Source organism: Mobula hypostoma, chromosome 6 (assembly GCF_963921235.1).
Source record: "Mobula hypostoma chromosome 6, sMobHyp1.1, whole genome shotgun sequence".
NCBI classification, from domain to species: Eukaryota; Metazoa; Chordata; class Chondrichthyes; order Myliobatiformes; family Myliobatidae; genus Mobula; species Mobula hypostoma.
In genome coordinates, this window is record NC_086102.1 from 99,009,825 (window position 1) to 99,036,305 (window position 26,481).

At 43.9% G+C, this 26,481-nt stretch overlaps 1 protein-coding gene across 5 annotated transcripts in view; it reads left to right on the plus strand.

The window, feature by feature from the left end:
- hspbap1 (hspb associated protein 1) overlaps window positions 1–26,481 on the plus strand; it is a 314,662-nt gene that overhangs the window by 216,180 nt on the left and 72,001 nt on the right. For all 5 annotated transcript variants that reach the window (XM_063051316.1, XM_063051317.1, XM_063051319.1 and 2 more), the window contains one exon: window positions 4,953–5,124. In XM_063051316.1, the coding sequence (XP_062907386.1) occupies window positions 4,953–5,124 (172 nt within the window). The remainder of the gene's footprint in view (window positions 1–4,952; window positions 5,125–26,481) is intronic.

A 26,481-nucleotide genomic window follows, 5' to 3' on the forward strand; every position in this document is an offset into this window, starting at 1 on the left:
TAAAGGTCTAGCCATAGATACCCGTATGGGTCCCAGCTATGCCTGCCTTTTTGTTGGCTTTGTGGAACAATCCATGTTCCAAGCCTCTACAGGTATCTGTCCCCCACTTTTCCTTCGCTACCTCGAGACTGCATTGGCGCTGCTTCCTGCACACATGCTGAGCTCGTTGACTTCATCAACTTTGCCTCCAACTTTCACCCTGCCCTCAAGTTTGCCTGGTCCATTTCCGACACCTCCCTCCCCTTTCTAGATCTTTCTGTCTCTATCTCTGGAGACAGCTTATCTACTGATGTCTACTATAAGCCTACGGACTCTCACAGCTATCTGGGCTATTCCTCTTCTCACCCTGTCTCTTGCAAAAATGCCATCCCCTTCTCCCAATTACTCCGTCTCCACCGCATCTGTTCTCAGGATGAGGCTTTTCATTCCAGGACAAAGGAGATGTCCTCCTTTTTTACAGAAAGGTGCTTCCCTTCCTCCACCACCAACCCTGCTCTCAAACGCACCTCTCCCATTTCACACACATCTGCTCTCACCCCATCCTCCCGTCACTCCACTAGGAATAGGGTTCCCCTGGTCCTCACCTACCACCCCACCAGCCTCTGGGTCCAACATATAATTCTCCGTAACTTCCGCCACCTCCAACAGGATCCCACAACTAAGCACATCTTTCCCTCCCTCCCCCTCTGCTTTCCGCAGGGATCGCTCCCTACACGACTCCCTTGTCCATTCGTCCCCCCCATCTCTCCCCACCGATCTCCCACCCAGCACTTATCCTTGTAAGCGGAACAAGTGCTACACATGCCCTTACACTTTCTCCCTCACTACCATTCAGGGCCCCAGACAGTCCTTCCAGGTGAGGCGACACTTCACCTGTGAGTCGGCTGGAGTGATATACTATATCCGGTGCTCCCGATGCGGCCTTCTATATATTGGCGAGACCCGGCGCAGACTGGGAGACCGTTTCGCTGAACACCTACGCTCTGTCCGCCAGAGAAAGCAGGATCTCCCAGTGGCCACACATTTTAATTCCACGTCCCATTCCCATTCTGATATGTCTATCCACGGCCTCCACTACTGTCAGGTTGCCGCCACACTCAGGTTGGAGGAACATCACCTTATATTCCGTCTGAGTAGCTTCCAACCTGATGACATGAGCACTGACTTCTCTAACTTCCGTTAATGCCCTACCTCCCCCTCGTACCCCATCCGTTATTTATTTATTATTATATATATGTATTCTTTTTCTCCCTCTGTCCCTCTCACTGTACTCGTTGCCCATCCTCTGGGCTTCCCCCTTCCCCCTTTCTTTCTCCCTGGGCATCCCGTCCCACGATCCTCTCATATCCCTTTTGCCAATCGCCTGTCCAGCTCTTGGCTCCATACCCCCCCCCCTCCTGTCTTCTCCTATCATTTTGGATCTCCCCCTCCCCCTCCCACTTTCAAATCTCTTACTATCTCTTCTTTCAGTTAGTCCTGATGAAGGGTCTCGGCCCAGAATGTCGACTGTACCTCTTCCTAGAGACGCTGCCTGGCCTGCTGCATTCACCAGCAACTTTTATGTGCGTTGCTTGAAATTCCACCATCTGCAGATTTCCTCGTGTTTGCGATACTATACTATAACCACTTTAAACCATTTTTATAATGCTGTTTAAATTGTAAATACTTCCTGGTGTGTATGCACATTTTATTCCATACTTTAATCTCTAAGTTTATATGCACTCAGCAGTCACTTTATTAACCATCTCATGTTTAATAAAGTGGACACTGAGTATATGTTCATGGTCTGCTGCTGTAGCCCATCCACTTCAAGGTTTCTTGTGGTGTGCGTTCAGAGATGCTCTCTGCACACTACTGTTGTAATGGATGGTGGTTGGAGTTTCTGTCTCTTCCTGCCAGCTTGAACCAGTCTGGCCATTCTCTGACCTCCCTCAGGGCATTTTCACCCGCAGAACTGTCGCTCACTGGATGTCTTTTGTTTTTTGCAACATTCTCTATAAACTGTGGAGACTGTTGTGCTTGAAAATCCCAGGAGATTAGCAGTTTCTGAGATACTCAAAAAACCCCATCTGGCACCAACAATTATTCCACAATCAAAGTCAACTAAATCACATTTCTACCTCATTCTGATGTTTAGTCTAAACGACAGCTGAACCTTTTGACCATGTCTGCATGCTTTTATGCAATGAGTTGCTGCCACATGATTGGTTGCTGCATTAACAAGCAGGTGTACAGGTATACCTAATAAAGTGGCCACTGAGTATATATTTTTTTATTATACCTAGATCCCTTTTCTGTATTCTTATAACTGTTGAATGTTGTTTTGTTTCATGTTGCACCAGCACATCACAGCAAGTTCCTAATAGGTGTAAATGTACTGTATATGGCGAATAAAGTTGGTTCTTGAATGAACCAAAGGGCCTGTTTCTGTCACAAACAAGAAAAAATCTACAGATGCTGGAAATCCAAGTGTAATGCCCTGGTTCATATTTTTACTGTTATGCTGTATGTATTCCATTTTGTGCTGTTCTGTGATAGCTGCCTGTTTTCATCGTATGTTTAGGTTATTGTTGAAGATAAGAGATGAGGAGAAATGTGTGTCATCCAATTAGGATAATGGAATTGAAGGGGAGGTTTCTCTGGTGAGGGACACTAAGGTTGGGCTTGGGGTTTTTGTTCGAGGGGAGAGGAAGAGGGAAGACACAGGAGAGAAAAGGTTAACACGAGGAATTCTGCAGATGCTGGAAATTCAAGCAACACACATCAAAGTTGCTGGTGAACGCAGCAGGCCAGGCAGCATCTCTAGGAAGAGGTACAGTCGATGTTTCAGGCTGAGACCCTTCGTCAGGACTAACTGAAGAAAGAGCTAGTAAGAGATTTAAAAGTGGGAGGGGGAGGGGGAGATCCAAAATGATAGGAGAAGACAGGAGGGGGAGGGATGGAGCCAAGAGCTGGACAGGTGATTGGCAAAGGGAATATGAGAGGATCATGGGACAGGAGGCCCAGGGAGAAGGAAAGGGGGGCGGGGGAAGCCCAGAGGATGGGCAAGGGGTATAGTCAGAGGGACAGAGGGAAAAAAAGGAGGGTGAGGGAAAGAATGTGTGTATTTTAATAACGGATGTTGTACCAGGGGGAGGTGGGGCATTAGCGGAAGTTAGAGAAGTCAATGTTCATACCATCAGATTGGAGGCTACCCAGACGGAATATAAGGTGTTGTTCCTCCAACCTGAGTGTGGCTTCATCTTTACAGTAGAGGAGGCCAGGGATAGACATGTCAGAATGGGAATGGGATGTGGAATTAAAATGTGTGGCCACTGGGAGATCCTGCTTTCTCTGGCGGACAGGTGTTCAGCAAAATGTTTTGCTGAAATCATTTTGGGAGATCGTTTTGCTGAACAACTACGCTCTGTCCGCCAGAGAAAGCAGGATCTCCCAGTGGCCACACATTTTAATTCCACATCCCATTCCCATTCTGACATGTCTATCCACGGCCTCCTCTACTGTAAAGATGAAGCCACACTCAGGTTGGAGGAACAACACCTTTCATTCCGTCTGGGTAGCCTCCAACCTGATGGCATGAACATTGACTTCTCTAACTTCCGCTAATGCCCCAGTTCCCCCTCGTACCCCATCCATTATTTATATACACACATTCTTTCTCTCACTCTCTTTTTACTCCCTCTGTCCCTCTGACTATACCCCTTGCCCATCCTCTGGGCTCCCCCTCCCCCTTTTCCTTCTCCCTGTGCCTCCTGTCCCAAGATCCTCTCATACCCCTTTTGCCAATCGCCTGTCCAGCTCTTGGCTCCATCCCTCCCCCTCCTGTCTTCTCCTATCATTTTGGATCTCCCCCTCCCCCTCCCACTTTTAAATCTCTTACTAGCTCTTTCTTCAGTTAGTCCTGACGAAGGGTCTCGGCCTGAAAAGTCGACTGTACCTCTTCCTAGAGATGCTGCCTGGCCTGCTGCGTTCACCAGCAACTTTGATGTGAGTTGAGAGAAAAGGTTGTAGGATTCGACTCAGAGCAGGACCGTGATTCAACGAAAGCCGGGATGAGATCAACTGAGGATCAGTGACTTGGGGAAACTGAGCTCCAGCCTGTGCACATTAGACTGGGCCCTTTTTTTGTTCTTTTCATTACTAACCCTTTAGTCAAATTAAGGATTATAAAGATAACTCTTTTAATCGTATGTGGTGTACTATCTGTTATTATGTGGCACTAATTTGTAACAGGGTAGCGAATTTCACAGCATGTGCACAAACAAGGGGTTTCAGGGTGGACTCGCGCCTCAACCTCACAAGTTTGGCCGGGCCGGAGATTGTCTTCCCTAGACTTATGCAGCCAAGGAAACCAGAGTGTTTCACAAGCAACACACGCAAAATGCTGGAGGAACTCAGCAAGCCAGGCAGCATCTATGGAAACGTGTACAGTCACTGTTTCAGGCCGAGACCCTTCAGCAGGACCAAAACATCAAAGGCCCGCTGAGTTTCTCCAGTATTCTGTCTGTGGGCCTTTTTCTGTGCTGTATCTCTCTATTATGTCACACTCTGTGCAGAACTGGCAAGGCAGTTGTTAGCACTAAAGTTTTTAGATATTAGTATCTGAAATGTAGCAAAAAAGTCACATTAAATAGGTGGGTTTGAAGATAATGATTGAATGCTGCACCTTTGAATGTACTTTCCAACGCCTACCCTTCTCCCAAGTTGTCATTCCATTTTCTCTCAAAGAGTAGTGCCAATGTCACTCTGACAGGGTTCAAAGGTCAATTGTCCTGGGGGCTCATGTCGTGCACGGTCTCTCTCAGCACCCCTGTCCCTGTCTTTGTAGGAAGTTTGTCTCCAGATTGTGAATATGCACATTCATTTATTAAGTTTAAGAAAATTTACTTTTTTATCTCTTTATATCTATATCTTTTAAAGTAACTAAAGAATTTTTAAAAATATGCTTTCAGGAAAAGGTGGCATCTATTCCCTCCAGAGGACACTTGCTTCCTCTATCCCACCAGAATTCCTTATGAAGAATCCAGTGTATTTAGCAGTGTGAATGTGGTCAACCCTGATTTGGAGCACTTTCCCAGATTTCGCAGAGCCAGACCATATGTTGTGAATTTGTGTCCAGGCGAGGTAAGCTGATGTTTTTATTCTCTCTCAGTTTAAAAAAGATATAGGAGCAATTCTGCCATCCAGTAGGTATGAGAATGCTTGATGGTTCTTTGCAATTGATAAATATCTATGGATCCAGAAGAGGTTCACAAGAATGATCTCAGGAATTAAAGGGTTAACATATGAGGAGTGTGTGATAGCTCTGGGCCTGTACTCACTTTGGTTTAGAAGAATGAGGGGGGATCTCATTGAAACCTAAAAAATATTGAAGGACCTAGATAGAGTGGACGTGGAGTGAATGTTTCCTATAGTGGGAGAGTCCAGGACCAGAAGAAACTGCCTCAGAATGGAAAGACATCCCTTCAAAACAGAGATAAGGAGGAATTTCTTTTACCAAATAGTGGTGAATCTATGGAATTCATTACCACAGACAGCTGTGGATGACAAGTCACCCAATATATTTCAAGTGGAAGTTGATAGGTTCTTAATTATTAAGGGCATCAAAGATTACAGGGCAAAGTAGAGAGAATGGGTTTTGAGGGATAATATGTAAGCCATGCTAGAATGGCAGAGTAGACTCAATGGGCCGAATGGTCCAATTCTATTCCTATCTTATGCTCTTACAGTCGTATATCAGATACGTGGTTGATGTGGACTTGGACTCTTTTTTTCAATTCTAGGGTTTCTTAAATTTAAATCGAAAATGTTCATCAGAATCTAAAGCCATGACAAAAGTTCAAGTTTAGGCTCTATCACTTAAGAACATCTGTTCCCAAAATGGACTTGACCCTGAGTTAAGCTTCATATCTTGTATCTGTTCCAACACTGACACTACCTTCTTCTATCATCCATTTGTGACATAGTCTGACCCAACTTTCACTCTATTTTTTTTCAACTGCTCCTGAACCTGCTTCTTCCTTTTAAACCAATCTACGGACTCACTTTCAAGGACTCTGCAACTCATCTTCTCTATATTATTTATTACTTATTTACTCATCTTTATTTTTATTACTATTCTTTTTTCTATTTGCACAGTTTGCTTCTTTTGCACATTAGTTTTGTGTAGTTTTTCGTTGCTGCTATTGTTTTTCTTTGTATCTACTGTGAATACCTGCAAGAGTATAAGTCTCAGGATAGAATATGATGCCATATACATGCTTTGATAATAAACTTACTTTGTACTTTGCGTGTACTTTGTACTGCTTTTGGATTATCTTATCATGAAGTGGCAGTTTGCTGAGTAATCTTCCCTCAAGGAGCAATGTACCAATGTTTGCAGGAAAGGAATGCATTGCTTTTAAATGATCAGACAATATTCACCTTCATTTCCCCTTGAGTTCTTTTAGAGGTGAATTGCTTACGGTTCAGAATCCAACCACACGAAGACTTTCGATGGTTGCCTTGGGAACCTGGTCAGTTAGCAGTAATTGGACATTTCTCCACTTGGAATGATTTTCTTTTCAGAGTATGGATTCAAAAGCAAGAAATTCTTTCCTGCTCTTTATCATTCTCATTAATGTAGCTCATAAGCTCCCACAACACTCATAGAGTCATAGAGAACTGCAACACAGAAAAAGGGCTTTTGGCCCATCAAGACCATGCCAAAACCATTTAAACTGCCTACTCTCATCAACCTGCACTGGGACCATACCCCTCCACATCCCTACTATCCATGTACCTATCCAAACTTCGCTTAAATGTTGAAATTGAGCTTGCATGCTCCATTTGTGCTGACAGCTCATTCCACACTCTCATGACCCTCTGAGTGAAGAAGTTTCCCATTACATGCTTCTTAAACTTCTCATCTTTCACCCTTAACCCCTGACCTCTGTTTGTAGTCCCAACCAACTTCAGCAGAAAAAGCCTGCTTGTATTTTACCTATCTGTACTCCTCATAATTTTGTATACCTCTGTCAAATCTCTCACATTTTTCTGCTTTTTAAAGAATACAGACCTAACCTGTTCGATCTTTCCTTAATACTCAGGTCCTCCAGACCTGGCAACATCCTTGTATATTTTCTCTGTACTCTTTCAACCTTGTTTACATCTTTCCTGTAGGTAGGTGACCTAAACTGCACACAATACTTCAAATTAGGTCTCACCAATGTTTTATACAACTTCAACATATCATCCCATCTCCTGTACTCTATACATTGATTTTGAAGGCCAGTGTGCCAAAATCTTTCTTTATGACCCTATCTACCTATGACATCACTTTCCTGTACTTCCAGATCCCGTTGTTCTACCACATTCCTCAGTGCCCTATCGTTCACTATGTAAGACCTAACCTGGTTGGTCTTACTGAAGTACAAACCTTGCTCTTGTCTGCATTAGATTTCATCTGCCATTTTTTCAGCTGATGCAAATCCCTCTGCAAGCCATGATAGCCTTCATCACTTTCCACAGCACCCTCAATCTTGGTGTCATCTGCAAATTTGCTGATCTACTTAAACACATTATCATCCAGATTATTGATATAGATGACAAACAACAAAGGACCCAGGACCAATCCCTGCAGCACATCGCTAATCACAGTCCTCCAGTCAAACAGGCAACCTTCTACTACCACTCTCTGGCTTCTGCAAAGCCAATGTCTAATCCAATTTACTACCTCATCCTGAATGGTGAGTGACTTGGCTAGCCTCCCACGTGGGACCTTGTCAAATGCCTTATTGAAAGTCAATGTAGGAAACATCCACTGCCTTGCCTTCATCGCCTTTCCTGGTAATTGCCTCAAAAAACTCGATAGGATGGATTAGACACGACCTACCATGCATAAAGCCATACTGACTATCCTTAATCAGTCCATGTCTATCCAAATTTTTATATCTCTGGTCCCTTAGAATACCTTCCAATAACCTTCCCCTAACTGATGTCAGACTCACCAGCCTTTAATTTCCATTGATTGTACTTGCATCAATTAACCCAGACCACATGTGGAGTCTTCCATTTTATACAGTACAAGATGCATTCTGAACTGAATCATATAATTATCGCTTCACAGGAAACCATTGGGATAATCAAGTACTTGCTACACTCACTGGAACAAACTCATGCCCTCTTTCCACAGAGATTTATCAATTTTTTTTTCTGAGCACGTTTGTAATTTCCTTGTGAAAGCCCTAATTAATGCTGAGGCTTTCTAAGGCATTGGTCAGACTGCACTTGGAGCGTTGTGATTAGTTTTGTCCCCTTATCCATGAAAGGATGTGCTGGCATTGGAGAGTATCCAGAAGAGGTACACAAGAATGATCCCAGGAGTGAAAGAGTTAGACCATAAGACATAGGAGCAGAAATAGGCCATTCAGCCCATCAATGGCTGATCCAGGATCCTACTCAACCCCATACATCTGCCTTCTCACTATTTCCTTTGATGCCCTGACTGATCAGGAAAAGATCAACTTCCACCTTAAATATATCCATGCACTTGGCCTCCACTGCAGTCTGTGGCAGAGCATTCCACAGATTCACTACTCTCTGGCTAAAGCAATTCCTTCTTACCTCTCTTCTAAGGGTTGCCCCCCTATTTTGAGGCTGCGCCCTCTGCTTCTGGATACCCCCACCATAGGAAACATCCTCTCCACATCCACTCTATCTAATCCTTTCAACATTTGGTAGGTTTCAATGAGATTCCCGCACCCCACATTCTTCTAAATTCCAATGTATACAGGTCCAAAGCAGCCAAACACTCCTTGAATATTAACCCCTTCATTGCCAGAATCATCCTTGTGCATTTCCTCTGGACTCTCTCCAATGACAATATATTCCTTCTGAGATATGGGGCCCAAAACTGTTGATAATACTCCAAGTGTGGCCTGACTAGTGTCTTATTAAGGTTCAGCATTATCTCCTCGCTTTTATATTCAATTCCCCTTGAAATACTGAAAATGTTGCATTTGTCTTCTTTACCACAGACTCAACTGTAAATTAATCTTCTGGGAGTCTTGCACGAGGACTCCTAAGTCCCTCTGCACTTCTGATGCCACAAAGCCATCAATTCCATTGTCCAAATCATTGACACTGTGAAAAGTAGCGATCCCAATACTGACCCCTAAGAAACACCACTAGTAACTGGCAGCCAACCAGAAAAGGCCTCTTTATTCCCACCTGCTGCCTCCTGGCAGTTATCCATTCCTCTCTCCATGCCATAGGATTTTATCTTGTTAAGCAGCCTCATGTGTGGCATCTTGCCAAAGGCCTTCTAAAAATCCTAGTAAATGACATTACTACCTCTCCTTTGTCCACCCTGCTTGTTACTACCTCAAAGAACTTTAACAGATTTATCAGGCAAAATTTCCCTTCACAGGAACCATGCTGACTGTGACTTATTTTATCATTAGTCTCTGTACCCCGAAACTTCATCCTTAATAATAGACTCCACTTTCCCAACCACTGAGGTTGGACTAACTGGCCTATAATTTCCTTTATTTTGCCATCCTCCCTTCTTAAAGAGTGGAGTGACATTTGCAATCTTCCAGTCCTCTGGGACCATGCCAGAATGAAGTGATTCTTGAAAGGTCGTGACCAGGGCCTCTGTTATCTATTTAGTAATCTCCCTCAGGACTCTGGGATGTAGTCCATCTGGTCCAGGTGACTTATCCACCTTAAGACCTTTGAGTTTGCCTGGCACTTTTTCCTTTGTGATAGCAATGGCACTCACTCCTGCTCCCTGACATTCACAGACCTCTGGCGCACTGCTAGTGTCTTTTACAGTGAAGACTGATGCAGAGTATGCATTAAGTTCATCTGCCATTTCTTTGTCTCCCATTACTACCTCACCAGCATCATTTTCCACTTGTCCAATATCAACTCTCTCCTCCCTTTTACTCTTTATATAACTGAAAAAACTTCTAGTATCCTGCTTTATATTATTGGCTAGTCTGCCCTCATGTTTCATCTTTTTTCTTCTTCTAGCTTTTTTGGTTGCCTTTTGTTAGATTTTAAAAGCTTCCCAATCATCCAACTTCCCACTCACTTTTGCTACCTTATATGCCCTTTCCTTGGCTTTTATGCAGTCCTTAACTTTGTCAGCCACCGTTACCTACCCCTGCCATTTGAGAACAACTTCTTCTGTGGGACACCTCTATCCTGCGCCTTGTGAACCATTCCCAGAAACTTCAGCCACCTGTGCTCTGCCGTCATTCCCACCAGTATCCCTCTCCAATCCAACTGAGCAAGCCCCTCTCTCTTGCCTCTGGAATTTCCTTTATTCCATTGCGATACATGTGACTTATGCTTCTCCCTCTCAAATTGCAGTATGAATTCAACCATATTATGATCACTGACTCCTAAGGGTTACTTTATGTTTTGCTCCCTGATAAGATCTCGGTTATTACACAACACCCAATCTAAGATGGCATTTCCCCAAGCAGGCTCAAGCACAAGCTGCTTTAAACTTCCATCTCGTAGGTATTCAAAAATTTCCCTCTCTTGCAATCTGACATCAACCTGATTTTCTCAATCCCTTTGCATATTGAAGTCTTCCATCACAATTGTAACGTTACCCTTATTACATGCCTTTTCCAGCTCCCTTTGCAATCTCAACCCCACATCTTGGCTACTATTTGGAGGCCTACATTTGATTCCCATAATGTTTTTTTTTCCCTTGCAGTTTCTGAATTGCACCCACAAACATATGTTAACATATGTGGTGTGTTTGATAGCTCAGAGCTTGTACTCACTTATGCTTTGAAGAATGAGTGGTACCTCATTGAAACCTTTATAATATTGAAAGGTTAGAATCAGAATCAGGTTTATTATCACCAGCATGTGTCGTGAAATTTGTTAACTTTGCAGCAGTTCGATGCAATACATAATATAGAAGGAAAAACTAAATAAAATAATAATAATAAATAAGTAAATCAATTACAGTATACGCATATTGAATAGATTAAAAGTTGTGCAAAAACAGAAATAGTATATATTAAAAAAGTGAGGTAGTGTTCAAGTGATCAATGTCAATTTAGGAATTGGATGGCAGAGGGGAAGAAGCTGTTCCTGAATCGCTGAGTGTGTGTCTTCAGGCTTCTGTACATGATACCTGATGGTAACAGTGATTAAAGGGCATGCCCTGGGTGCTGGAGGTCTTTAATAATGGAAGCTGCTTTTCTGAGACACTGCTCCTTGAAGGTGTCCTGGGTACTTTGTAGGTTAGTACCCAAGATGGAGCCGACTAAATTTACAATCCTGTGCAGCTTCTTTCGGTCCTGTCGATATGGAGAAGATGTTTCCAATAGCGTGAGAATTTAGGACCAGAGGGCGCAACCTCAGAATACAAGAATGTCCCTTTAGAACAGAGATGAGGAGTAATTTCTTCCACCAGAGGGTGGTAAATCTGTGAAATTTGTTGCCACAGATGGTTGTGAAGGCCAAGTCATTGGGTATATTTAAAGCAGAGGTTGATAGGTTCTTGATTAGTAAGGGTGTCAAAAGTTATGGGAAGAAGGCAGGAGAAAGGGGTTGAGAGGGATAATAAATCAGCCATTATTTAATGGCAGAGAAGACTTAATGGGCCAAATGGCCTAATTCTGCTTCTATGTTTTGTGGTAATATGGTTTAATACTTTCGACAGTTCTCAAAGAGGCAGTGAGTTTTCCCCCCATGTACATGGTCCTTCAAACATTTGATAACAGTATCAATACTTAATCCATCTATTCCAGTAATGAGTTATACGGTAGCTAAACAATTCTTCTATAATCCATCCAAAATTCACCTTGCTTTTAGCCTTAAGTTGATTTTAAAGCACCACTAACTTTTAATTTCTAGATTTATTATGTTTTTGGACGATTGCAAGAAAGGGTAAATGTGTTTGAGAAGCCGTCCATTATGTTTTGAATGACATTGAGATATGTCAAACCCTTTTAGGCTCAAACTGGACAAGTAAAGAGCAGCAATTTAAATATACGTAGGTCTGTCTACCCAGTTTATAGAGTAATTATTCTCACTTTGTAATAATTTTATTATGGCTTAGAGATGTCTGTGAATTGTGGTATGCACTCTGCATATTAATAAAGTCCACAGATAGTGAAAACAATACTGATGGACATGTATTGAAAGTGCACATTCCTCATCAGTAAAGGACATTTGTTTTTTATACTGATGTTACAATGGGCTGAGTAAGTTCTGTTTTGTTGCACTAATTTCATGCAGATCCTTTTCCATGTCATGTTGGAATATATATGTCATGTTGGTATATACATAACTAATAGCCTGCAACTTTAAGCACTGGCTTCCAACCAAGTGGTTGCAAGTTCAGACTTCAGGGTTGAATTAATACACTAACTCTAATTGGGATTACTTTTGTCTTGTTTCTGACCAGCCTTGGTGATGGAAAATGCTTTTGGAAATATGAGGCTTGCAATGTGAAATAAAAATATTAACTTCTGGAAATGGTCAGCAGGTCAAACAGCTTCTGTCATGTGTTACGTACCCCGTAACTGGGTTGCCAAACCAGCAGAAAAGGACCACTTAGTTGGAGTCTGGATTACTGGAACTAAGAAAGTTTTATTAAAGAAAGAAGTAACACAGTACTCTAATAGTAAGGATACAAATGCAACAGGTTAGCAATGAATAAACACACATGTAGACAGAACTAGGATAATAGGATCAATCAAGCTCTATCGCAGTCTAGGGGTAAAATGATCAGTCTCAAGTGACACAGAGTTCAGTTCAGATTCAGTTTGCAGTAATCGCCGTCGTGCCGTTGGGGAGAGAGAGAGAGAGCGAATGCTGATATTCAAATCGGATTCAACAGACCTTTGATATTCCTCCCAGTTAACTTTCGGCGCGAGCCCTTTTTAATGTCTTCTGAGATCACTGACTGTGACCCCTCCGTTCCGGATACAATTGTTCTTCTGCGGTGAACCCGGCACCCAGGCAAGGGTGGACACACACACCAGGTTCCCGCCGACTGTACCGTCTCACCCTGTGCGTCTATGGTTGCTCCCGCGACCAGACCGCCAAAACTCCCACCAACTTGTGGGGGCACACCGCTTTTCCAGGGTCTCATTATCTCGTGGTGTCGTGTGTGTCTTGCCTTAGCGAACCTGTTCCTTTTATCCCCCTGCTGGGGTATCGCCTATCCATCAAAATTCAAACATTTCAGGTTCAAAGCAACCGGTCTCTGACAATACTTGGAATTGTGTCTCCTTTTCGTTAATCCCTCTCGTCTCTTTCTTATTAGCATTTTGAATGTTTACCCCATTTGTCTCTCACTTATCTCTCTTATCGGCATCTTCTGATAACTTGGTCACACCCCTACCCTTCAAAGGATTTTTACCGGGGTAAAAATTATAGGCATGAATACATTATTAGATACACACAAATATACATGTTCATCAGCTATTTGGCTAATACAGAGAATTTTAAGTTGCCAACACCTTGACAGACAGTCAGCAATCACATTTTCTGTTCCTTTTATATGTGTTATTTTAATAATCCTCTAAAACCAGGCTCCAACTTAGCAAACTTCATAGTGGCCAAAAACACTAATGAGTTGTGATCAGGGTAACTTCTCAGTGGTTTTCGTCCCGGACCAAGATAACAAGGGTCGTCCCATACCAACTTAGCGTTCTATGGCAAGAGCTTAGTAAGAGGGTGGGTAATATCTGCAAAGTTTTTTTTTGCAAAACTTCCGATAGTACCCCACCATCTCCAAGAACCTTCTCAGGGCTCTCTTGTTTGTCGGGGTTGGGATGTCGGAGATAGCCCGCACCTTAACTTGCATCGGTGCCAGCTGCCCCTGTCTTACCACAAATCCCAGATAAGTGATTTTTCCGAGGCCGAATTCACTTTTTGCGAGGTTCACTGTCAGGCTGGCTTTAGACAGCCGTTTAAACAGTGCCACAATGTGCTGTTCCCACGTGTCACTCCAGACCACTACATCGCCAATATACGCTTCTGTGTTCTTTAGCCCTTTTGTCACTGAATTAATCATTCTATAGGGGTGTTGCTCACTAGGCTGACCTGATGTGACAACAACTCCATGTCCCAGCTCTTTGCATCGCCTCAGGACATCTGGACCTACGTGTGCGTGCCGTTTAATTAGCTCTCTTAACGGGTCGCTTTGTTCGAGGATTAAGGGAGAGACCTTATCAGCAAAACTGGTCAAAACAATAGACACCTCCCATCTGGTCGGCCCCATACATATCTTTTAAAAATGGGTTTTCCCCTTATCAGGTGGCACCCTAACCTCATTAATTTTCGTGATAACACCGACTAAGTTTGTTCGCCTATCGTGGCAAGCTGTTAGCATATCAAAAGCCTGTAACTGTGTCAGCTCACGTCTGCAATAGTCAATATCATCCTTCCTCCTGTGCAGCCAGTAAAACTCTTTCATGATTCCGCTGACTGTTTTCCTCCCCCCAAAATGTCCACCGAGGGGTATCTTGTGGGCCAGGGTTAAGAATCTCATCCCCATAAATTTTTGGCACCATCCCCCATTCCTCATCTGCGGGCACGGTACTTGGTCTCCCTTTCTTCCTTAGTACTCCCTCCTCCACACAATAGCCTACTGGCTCCCTTTTTAATTCTGCGTCAGAGAGAGCTATCTCCGCCGAAACCATCAGCTCCTCGTCTCGCTCCTGTGCCTGTACAAATTCCTTCCTGGCTAATGCTAAGTCTGGCTCAGCTCCCTCACTTCCTCCTGTTCCACTACACTCCTTCTTTTCACTTTCTAACCCCCCCAGTACAAGGCTGGTAAAAATGTCTCAGCCAATTCTATAGTTACTTCGGCAGCCTTTCTGGACACACGCCGAGTCACTGCGCAAATGGGATAAACCTGTGAGTCCATGAGCAGGGCCTCCATCCTGGCAGGCTGGCTGGTCAGTTTTACTGCTGAGAACACATTTCCCCCGGCGAGGTCATTACCGAGTAAGACTTCCACGTCTTTCATCGGTAGTTCGAGCCTCACCCCGATCGTGACCGGTCCGGACACCAAGTCGCTTTTTAGGTGTATCTGGTGCAAAGGTACTGCTTCAGTCCCTTTCCCAATGCTTTTTATGACCCTGACTTTCCCAGTCTGGGCCTCTGAACTAAAGTCTAACACACTCTTTAATATCAATGACTGACACGCTCCCGTGTCTCTCCAGATCCGTACTGGAACTGGGTTCTCCTTCACCGACACCCATCCGGCCGAGATAAACCTCTCGCGCCCTTCCTGAACTTTGTCAGACCTCTGCTCTCCTAGCGCTTTGCTTACCAGCTCAATACAGCCAGTCGGACCCGCTACTTTTCCTTTTCACGTCTCCTTCTTTGGGGCAAAGCACCTGGATGCAAAGTGTCTGACTTTCCCACAATTATAACATACGACCCCAGGAGACTTCCTACCAAACTGCTCCCGGTCTACCTTATCCTTCTCACTAGTCCCCGGCTTACTTTCTGACTTTTCCGGCGGACTCTCCCTGCCCTCTTGACTACCCTTCTGGTAGCCTTTACTCGGGGCAAACTTCGTTTTATGTGTCAACGCATACTCATCCGCTAACTTAGCAGTTGTGGCTAAAGTGTCTGCCTCTTTCTCATCTAGGTAGGGTCTCATACCGTCAGGGACACAACCTTTAAACTGCTCAATCAAGATTAGCTGTAGCAGTCTGTCATAATCCCCATTGACCCCTTTCGAGGCGCACCAACACTCACAATATGTCTGCATCTCACGGGCAAACTCTAAATACGTGCGGTCCCACTGCTTCCTCACATTCCGGAACCTCTGCCGGTATGCCTCCGGGACCAACTCATAAATCCTGAGTATGGTTTCTTTCACCACCTCATACCTCTGGGCATCTTCTGGGGACAAAGCTGAGTAAGCTTGTTGGGCTTTTCCTTTAAGTACACTCTGAAGCAAAACAGCCCACTTATCCATCGGCCAGTCCTGACTTACAGCAACTTTTTCAAAATGGAGAAAGTACCGATCAACATCGGTCTCTTCAAATGGGGGAACCATCCTAACCTCTTGGGTCGCCCTGAACCCTCCACCTTGGTTCGGCATGGGCCCCTGCGCTGCCATCATCTTTATCCTCTCCAGCTCAAATTCCCTTTCCCTCTGTTTCTCCAGCTACCTCTCTTCTCGCTCCAACTGTTTGTCCCTCTCTTCTCGCTCCAACTGCCTCTCTCTCTCTCTCCTGCTGTTCTAACTGTTCCTCTCTCTCTTGCCATTCTAACTGTTTCTCTTCGTGTTCTAGCTGTCTTACCCAGAACTCGTGCTCGAGTCTCAATTTTTCCATCTGCACCTGTACTGCGTCTCCACCAGGTTTTCCCATAGATATCACCTCCAGCTCCCCTTGGGGAAACACACCTTTAGACACATAATGCTCTATGATAACTCTGTGCATCTCCTCTCTCCTCATTGTCGACTTCCCCTTAAAAAGATTCAGCCGTTTGGCCACAGCTGCCAATTCCTGGCATCCTCTAATGCCTCCAAGGTCGGCGCCTTTAGAAATTCCTCAATCTCCATTTCTGCTGTTTGCCTTTTCTTTCTTTCGGGAATTTTAACCCAATCAATTTACCCAGTCCCAAATTTAGCGTTCAAAATCGCAGACGAGAACCCCACTTAGGTTATGTACCCCGTAACTGGGTTGCCAAACCAGCAGAAAAGGACCACTTAGTTGGAATCTGGATTACTGGAACTAAGAAAGTTTTATTAAAGAAAGAAGTAACACAGTACTCTAATAGTAAGGATACAAATGCAACAGGTTAGCAATGAATAAACACACATGTAGACAGAACTAGGATAATAGGATCAATCAAGCTCTATCGCAGTCTAGGAGTAAAATGATCAGTCTCAAGTGACACAGAGTTCAGTTCAGTTTCAGTTCGCAGTAATCGCCGTCGTGCCGTTGGGGAGAGAGAGAGAGAGCGAATGCTGATATTCAAATCGGATTCAACAGACCTTTGATATTCCTCCCAGTTAGCTTTCGGCACGAGCCCTTTTTAATGTCTTCTGAGGTCACCGACTGTGACCCCTCCGTTCCGGATACAATTGTTCTTCTGCGGTGAACCCGGCACCCAGGCAAGGGTGGACACACACACCAGGTTCCCGCCGACCGTACCGTCTCACCCTGTGCGTCTATGGTTGGTCCCGTGACCAGACCTCCAAAACTCCCACCAACTTGTGGGGGAACACCGCTTTTCCAGGGTCTCGTTATCTTGTGGTGTCGTGTGTGTCTTGCCTTAGCGAACCTGTTCCTTTTATCCCCCTGCTGGGGTATCGCCTGTCCAACAAACTTCAAACTGTTCAGGTTCAAAGCAACCGGTCTCTGACAATACTTGGAACTGTGTCTCCTTTTCGTTAATCCCTCTCGTCTCTTTCTTATTAGCATTTTGAATGTTTCCCCCATTTGTCTCTCGCTTATCTCTCCTATCGGCATCTTCTGATAACTTTATTAACACTCACAGAGATGATGAGGAATTTGTTGTTTTGCAACAGCAGTACAGTGCAAAGATATGAAATTATTCTAAATTACAAAAATAAATTGTGCAAAAATAATATTGGCATTGCATTCATGGGTTTATGGACCCATGAACACTCTGCCGTTGTTATTTTGCACTATTCTCTATGTTCTATGCTCAGAAATTTGATGGCAGAGGTGAAGAAGCTGTTTCTGAATCCTGGTGGGTCTCAAGGCCTCCGTACCTCCTCTCCAATGGTAGTACCAAGAAGAAGGCATATCCCAGAAGGTCAGAGTCCTTAATGATGGATGTCATCTTCGTGAGGAACTGCCTTTTGAAGACGTCCTCAATGGTGGGGAGTGTTATGCCCATCTTGAGCTGGCTGAGTGAACAGCCCTCTGCAGCCATTTGAAATCTTGTGTAATGTGAAAAATTTAGAAATAAATTATAAACTCTACAGATCAGGCAACATCGCGGTTACCGTAGCGATATTACAGCACCAACGACCATGGTTCAAATCAGCCATTGTCTGCAAGAGGTTAGTACATTCTCCCCATGACCGCATGGGTGTCCTCTGGGGCTCAGGTTTCCTCTCACACTCCAAAGTTTAATTTGTCGCATGGGTATAATTGGGCAGCACGAGCTCGTTAGGCCAGAAAGGCCTGTTACTATGTTGTATCTCTAAATAAAATAAATAAAGAAAATCTCGGGTCAGAAATCTCTTTTGAGGGCTGAATTGTTAATTCTGTTTTTCACCTTCTATGGTTGCTTCTTGACATGATCATCATTTTCTGTTTTGTTTTAGATTTTGAGCATCTGTAGTGTTTTGATTTGGTGGGTGAGGGGAAGGGGAGAAAATGGCAAAAGAAAAGATGATTGCAGTTTTTACTCTAGATTTCTATTTTTATTTTAATACTATGCTGTACTTTTAAATATGAACCCTGATTGTGGGATTTTGCTGTGAACCAGTTGCCTGCCATGTTTCCTACTTTGGTACAATAGCTGCACATCAATACCGCTTTTCCAGCATCATTGCTTTGACAACTCCAGAGATTGTGAAAGCTCTATTTTTCTTTCATGACAGAGTTTGTCATAGCTTATGGATGAAATCATCTATGAAGCTGATAAGCATTTTCAGTATTAGAAGTGCACAGGCCCATCCAATCTTGCAACTTTCAAGCACTAAATTGGAAGTTTCACTCCTGGAATGTCATGGATAATGTTGGTGTAAGAAGTGGAAATTCTATATAAATCACAGCTGAGACAGTTAGGCATCTTCTTTTTGCCTGTGATGGATGATCCTTGAGCTCTTTGTCTTTCTGCATTGATTCATGTTTGAGGTAAAGTGAAGGGTAGCAGAAGGTTTCTCATTCGTATGGTCTCCAAATTGTGTGATATTCCCAATGAGATTAAGGAAAGCTTGTGACAGAGATACCTCAGCAAGAAGCAATGCCTCCTTATTCTCTTCACTTCTTCCCACCAGCCTCAGCCTTGATGAATCCCCAGTTGCTTGATACTGTCATTGTTGTAAATTGCACAATACAATACAAATTCATGAGCATCACACAAAATACTGGAGGAACTCAGTAAGTCAGCTAGCATCTATGGAGGGGAATAAATAAGTCGACATTTCCGGCTGAGATCCTTCATCAGAAGTGTATGATGCCACAAGGAAAAGCGATGCCTTTGGTGGATCATTTTGTGGAAACTGAATCTAGAAATAATCCTGCGTCCATCCCGACTTTCTGCTACTGATGTTAATATTTTTTAGAACAAACAATACATTTTTCTTGACTTGATCTTTGTTCAGTGCAGTTTTAGACTCAAATTTTGTATTATCACCAGCCTGAAGGAAGTTTATTTTTAAAAATGTACCTGAAAGAGATCAAAAGCAAAGAATACATGTTCCTTTGCAAAATCATGCCCATCGCCTCAGTAAGCTATGATAAGTTGCTAAGTATGTTAACTGAGCATGATCTTTCGTGAAGGCCTTCTGCTGACGGTCGTAATGAGAAGAGGGCATGTCCCAGATGGTGAGGGTCCTTAGTGATGGATGCCACCTTCTTGAGGCACCAGCTTTTGAAGATGTCCTTGATTGTTGGGAGGCTTGTGTCCTTGATGGAGCTGGCTGAGTCAAGGACCATCTGCTGCCTCTTCCAGTCCGGTGCAATGGAGCGTCCATACCAGGTGGTGATACACCCAGTCACAGTGCTCTCCATATTGCATGTGTAAAAATTTGCTGCAGTGTTTAGTGACATATAGTGCCAAATCTGCTCAAACTCCAACTATTCTCAAAGCTACCATCAGGAGGAGGTTCAAGTGTATGAATATGTGCAGTCAACAATTTAGAAACAGTGTCTTCCCTTCCCTTCCGCCACCAAATTTCTGATGTGGCCTCACCATTCCACTTTTGCACTATTTACTTCAATGTTTACTTCAATTTAATGTCAGAGAAATGTATACAATATACATTATGAAATTAATTTTCTTCACAAACATTCACGAAAACAGAGGAGTGCCCCAAAGAATGAATGACAGTTAAATATTAGAACCCCAAAGAACACCAGCACCCCCCCCACCATGCATAAGTAGCAGCAAGGCCGGGATCCCCACTCCCCCACCAACAAAAAAGCATCGGCACCCCCCCACCAAGCACTCAAGCATCAATAAAGACACAGACTTGCAGTACCCCAAAGTCTATACGTTCACCTGGTATTCAACATACCACAGGCTCTCTCTCTCTCTCCCTAATAAAGGAAAAAGAGATGTCTCTGTTTCACAGCGAGAGAGTAGACATAACAAAACAATTCGCTGATTTATGGTGTTAAAAGTCTGTTGTGTTGCTTTTTCTGAATTCTTTGCTGAAAAAACTCGGGTCTCTGGGCACACAGCCAGCAGCCAGCTTGCTGCTTTCGATCTTCCATCTTCCACGAAGCACCAGGTGGTGGCACCGGCCTCGAGTCCGCCCGCCTCCAGAGCCATGAAAATCTGGCACCCTGAAGGTGTGTTAGTCTTCTCGGCTGCATCGTTGGCATATTGAAAAGTGCCCGTTCTTGAGATCTCAAGAGCCGGTCCCATTTCCGCAGAGAACCAAAGTCAGCGTGTAGCTCCAGGTTAGGGTCTTCAAAAGAACCCTGAAGAGAAAAAAAAGAGATATTAAAGATAGAAGTAGTGTTGTTTCTGAAGATGCAAGCAAAGGAGTTGCCGTTAGGTGCCATCATCCTAAGCTCCAGTTTATTTTTTATTGTAATTTATATCAATGTTTATGCCTTGTACTGTACTGCTATCACTAAACAGCACATTTTTAGGACATATGTCAGTGATAATAAACCTGATTTGATTTTGATTATTTGAAAGAGATGTCCAATTCTTTAACTCCTTGTATAAGAGCAAAATGCTACCAGAGCTGAAAATCTGAAATAAAACCTTAAATAAAAACAAAAAACTGGTTATAAGGTCAGGAAGTGTCTCTGGGAAGACAGCAGAGTTACTATTTCAGAACACCAGCATCAGCTCTACTTCCTTAGGAGTTTTGTGAAGATTCAGCACGACAAATAAAATTTTGACAAATGTCTACAGATGGAGAGTACGTTGACTGGATGCATCATACTCAATTATGGAAACGCCAATGCCGTTGAATGGAAAATCCTACAAAAAGTAGTAGATATGACCCAGTTCATCACAGGTACAGCCTTCCCCATCATTGAGCACATCTACACAAAATATTGTCGCAGAAAAGTGGTATCCGTCATCAGGGACCCCCCACCACCCAGAACAAGCTCTCTTCTTGCTGCTGCCATCAGGAGGAACATACAACATAGAACATATAGAACTGATTGAATTTTTTGAGGAAGTGACTAAACACATTGATGAAGGAAGAGCAGTAGATATGGTGTATATGGATTTCAGCAAGGCATTTGATAAGGTACCCCATGCAAGGCTTATTGAGAAAGTAAGGAGGCATGAGATCCAAGGGGACATTGCTTTGTGGATCCAGAAAACAAAGAGTGGTTGTAGACGGGTCATATTCTGCATGGAGGTCGGTCACCAGTCACCAGCCTCAGGGATCTGTTCTGGGACCCTTACTCTTCGTGATTTTTATAAATGACCTGGATGAAGAAGTGGAGGGATGGGTTAGTAAGTTTGCTGATGACACAAAGGTTGGAGGTGTTGTGGATAGTGTGGAGGGCTATCAGGGGTTACAGTGGGACATTGATAGGATGCAAAACAGGGCTGAGAAGTGGCAGATGGAGTTCAACCCAGATAAGTGTGAAGTGGCTCATTTTGGAAGGTCAACTAGGTGAAAAAGGCGAATGGTATGCTGGCATTCATAGCAAGAGGATTCGAGTACAGGAGCAGGGTGGTGCAGCTGCAGTTGTACGAGGCCTTGGTGAGACCACACCTGGAGTATTGTGTGCAGTTTTGCGCCCCTAATCTGAGGAAAGACATCCTTGCCATAGAGTGAGTACAAAGAAGGTTCACCAGATTGATTCCTGGGATTGCAGGACTTTCATATGATGAAAGACTGGATCGACTAGGCTTATACTCATTGGAATTTAGAAGATTGAGGGGGGATCTTATTGAAACGTATAAAATCCTAAAGGGATTGGACAGGCTAGATGCAGGAAGATTGTTCCCGATGTTGGGGGAAGTCCAGAACAAGGGGTCACAGTTTGAGGATAAAGGGGAAGCCTTCTAGGACCGAGATTAGGAAAAACTTCTTCACACAGAGAGTGGTGAATCTGTGGAATTCTCTGCCACAGAAAACAGTTGAGGCCAGTTCATTGGCTATATTTATTTAAGAGGGAGTTAGATATGGCCCTTGTGGCTAAACGGATCGGGGGTATGGAGAGAAGGCAGTTACAGAGTTCTGAGTTGGATGATCAGCCATAATCATACTTAATGGTGGTGCAGGCTCGAAGGGCCTAATGGCCTACTCCTGCACCTATTTTCTATGTTTCTATGTCAGAATATGGTATTAATGATAAGACTCTTGGCAGTGTGGGGGATCAGAGGGATCTTGGGGTCCGAGTCCATAGGAGCTCAAAGCAACCATGCAGATTGACTCTGTGGTTAGAAGGCGTATGGTGTATTGGCCTTCATCAATTCTGGAATTGAATTTAGCAGCTGAGAGGTACTGTTGCAGCTATATAGGACCCTGGTCAGACCCCACTTGAAGTACTGTGCTCAGTTCTGGTTGCCTCACTACAGGAGGAATGTGGAAGCCATAGAAAGGGTGCAGAGGAGCTTTACAAGAATGTTGCCTGGATTGGGGAGCATGCCTTATGAGAATAGGTTGAGTGAACTTGGCCTTTTCTCCATGGAGCGACGGAGGATGAGAGGTGACCTGATAGAGGTGTATAAGATGATGAGAGGCATTGATCGTGTGGATAGTCAGAGGCTTTTTCCCAAGGCTGTAATGGTTGCCACAAGAGGACACAGGTTTAACATGCTGGGGAGTAGGTACAGAGGAGATGTTGGGGTAAGTTTTTTCTCAGAGAGTGTTGAGTGCGTGGAATGGGCTGCCAGCAATGGTGGTGGAGGCAGATACGATAGGGTATTTTAAGAGACTTTTGGATAGGTACATGGAGCTCAGAAAAATAGAGGGCTATGGGTAAGCCTAGTAATTTCTAAGGTAGGGACATGTTCTGTACAACTTTGTGGGCCGAAGGGCCTGTATTGTGCTGTAGGTTTTCTATGTTTCTACATTACAGGCCCTTTGGTCCAGAATGTTGTGCCGACTATGTAACCTACTCTAGAGACTGCCTAGAATTTCCCTACCATATAGCCCTCTATTTTTCTAAGCTCCCTTTTATCCATCTTAGAGGCTCTTAAAAGACCCTATTGTATCCTCTTCCACCACCGCTGACAGCAGTGCATTCCACGTACCCACCACTCTCTGCGTGGAAAACACCCCTGACATCCCCTCGGTACCTATTTCCAACTATGTCCCCTATTGTTAGCCATTTCAGCCCTGGGAAAAAACCACTTGCTATCCACACTATCAATGCCTCTCATCATCTTACACACCTCTATCAGTTCACCTCTGGTCCTCTGTTGCTCCAAGGAGAAAAGGCCAAGTACACTCAACCTACTCTCGTAAGGTACGCCCTCCAATCCAGCCAACGTCCTTGTAAATCTCCTCTGCACTCTCTCTGTAGTATCCACATCCTTCCTGTAGTGAGGTGATCAGAACTGAACACAGTACTCCAAATGGGGTCTGACCAGGGTCTTGTATAGCTGTAACATTACCTCTCAGCTCTTGAACTCAATCCCACGGATGATGAAAGCCAACACACACTACACCTTCTTCACAACACTGTAAACGTGCGCAGCAGCTTTGAGTGTCCTATTGACACAGACCCCAAGATCTCTCAGATCCTCCACACTGCTAAGAGTCTTACCATTTATACTATATTCTGTCTTCAAATTTGACTTAACAAAATTAACCTCTTCAAACTTATCTGGGTTGAACTCCATCTGCCACTTCTCAGCCCAGTTCTGCATCCTATCAATGTCCTGCTGTAACCTCTGACAACCCTCCAGACTATCCACAACACCCCCAACCTTTGTGTCATACAGGAGTCTCAGGACTTACAGCACCAGGTTCAGGAACCGTTATTACCCCTCAACAGAGGCATTGATAGTGTGGATAGTCAGAGTCTTTTTCCCAGGGCTGAAATGGCTGCTACAAGAGGACACAGCTTTAAGGTGCTTGGGAGCAAGTACAGAGGAGATGTCAGGGGTAAGTTTTTTACACAGAGAGTGGTGAGTGCGTGGAATGGGCTGCCGGCAACGGTGGTGGAGGCGGATATGATAAGGTCTTTTAAGAGACTTTTGGATAGGTACATGAAGCTTAGAAAAATAGAGGGCTATGGGTAAGCCTAGTAATTTCTAAGGTTCGGACATGTTCGGCATAACTTTTTGGGCCGACAGGCCTGTATTGTGCTGTGGGTTTTCCATGTTTCTAATCATCAGGCTAGTAAACCAAAGGGGATAACTTCACTCAGCTTCACTTCATCATTGAAATGTTCCAGCAACCTATGGACTCATTTTCAAACACTCTTCACCTCATGGTCTCGATATTTATTGCTTATTTATTATTATCATTATTATTAGTATTATTATTTCTTTCCTTTTGTACAGTTTGTGTCTTTTTCACACTGATTGAATGCCCAACTTGGTGCGGTCTTCCATTGTCTATCATGGTTATTATTCCATTACAGATTTATTGAATAAGCCTGCAAGAAAATGAATCTCAAGATTGTATATGGTGACATATATGTACTTTGATATAAATTTACTTTGAACTTTGAACTTTTTGGGAACTTGGAAAAGTAGATAATTGATTTCAGTACGTAGAGTGAGTGTGGAGAGAACACAAAGAAGTAGGTCTGTGATAGTGGAGAAGGCAGAAGGGATTAATTCTGGCTCTGTGATCTTCTGGGCCTTCAAGATAATAATGGGAAAAAGGAATCAGTAGGAGTGCTATAATTGTCTTACCAAAAGTTTAAAACAAAACACTATATAGTAAAAAGAAGGTGGAGGTTTTATTTATCCAGATCAAAAGACAGATCAATTGTAATTTAAGCTTTAATTTAAGGTTTAATTATTGCAGTTGTTCTGTTATCAGAACAAGTTGTCCCAAATTAACCTTATAGATTTTTGCGAGCTTGGTACACTGACATTAAATCAGCCGTATTGTATACCCTGACTAGTTAATGAGCAAGTGAACTTTTACGTAACATAGAAACATAGAAAATAGGTGCAGGAGTAGGCCATTCGGCCCTTCGAGCCTGCACCGCCATTTATTATGATCATGGCTGATCATCCAACTCAGAAACCTGCACCAGCCTTCCCTCCATACCCTCTGATCCCCCTTACGTGTGATATTCTTCCCTTTTAGTCTGTGTAGAGTCTTTTTAATCCTGTCAGAACAATGAGCTTTTTACATGGTGCTCGAACACAGAAATTTAATTGACTGAGTGGTGTGCAGAATTAATGTGTTGTTCATTAATTTGCACTTACTTTGCAACAGTTCAGTGGAAATGAATTTCTGATATGGAACAGTAAATTAGAACAATTGCAATTGAAGATGTTAACATCCGTTAAGATGGTGGTACATTCAATCACAGTGGCCTCTCGGGGGCCAACCAAAGACACATTTTCTTTTTAAAATGTGTTTTTGATGGTCATAAGTCTATACTGGATTCCAAGAACAGTGGGTACAACAGGTCTACTGCAACAGTGAGCTGTTCATTGTTTGGAGCAGCCGGCTGGGGTGTCACAGGAGCTGACAGAGCAAGAGAAGCTGGCACTCGGATCGGAGAATGAGAAGCCTACTGACTCTCACAGCTATCTGGACTATTCCTCTTCTCACCCTGTCTCTTGCAAAAACGCCATCCCCTTCTCGCAATTCCTCCGTCTCCGCCGCATCTGCTCTCAGGATGAGGCTTTTCATTCTAGGACGAGGAAGATGTCTTCTTTTTTTAAAGAAAGGGGCTTCCCTTCCTCCACTATCAACTGCTCTTAAACGTATCTCCCCCATTTCACGTACATCTGCTCTCACTCCATCCTCCCACCACCCCACTAGGAATAAGGTTCCCCTGGTCCTCACCTACCACCCCACCAGCCTCCGGGTCCAACATATTATTCTCCGTAACTTCCGCCACCTCCAACGGGATCCCACCACTAAGCACATCTTTTCCCTCCCCCCCCCCTGCATTCCGCAGGGATCGCTCCCTACACAACTCCCTTGTCCATTCGTCCCCCCCATCCCTCCCCACTGATCTCCCTCCTGGCACTTATCCGTGTAAGCGGAGCAAATGCTACACATGCCCTTACACTTCCTCCCTTACCACCATTCAGGGCCCCAAACAGTCCTTCCAGGTGAGGCATCACTTCACCTGTGAGTCGACTGGGGTGATATACTGTGTCCGGTGCTCCTGATGTGGCCTTTTATATATTGGTGAGACCCGACGCAGACTGGGAGACCGC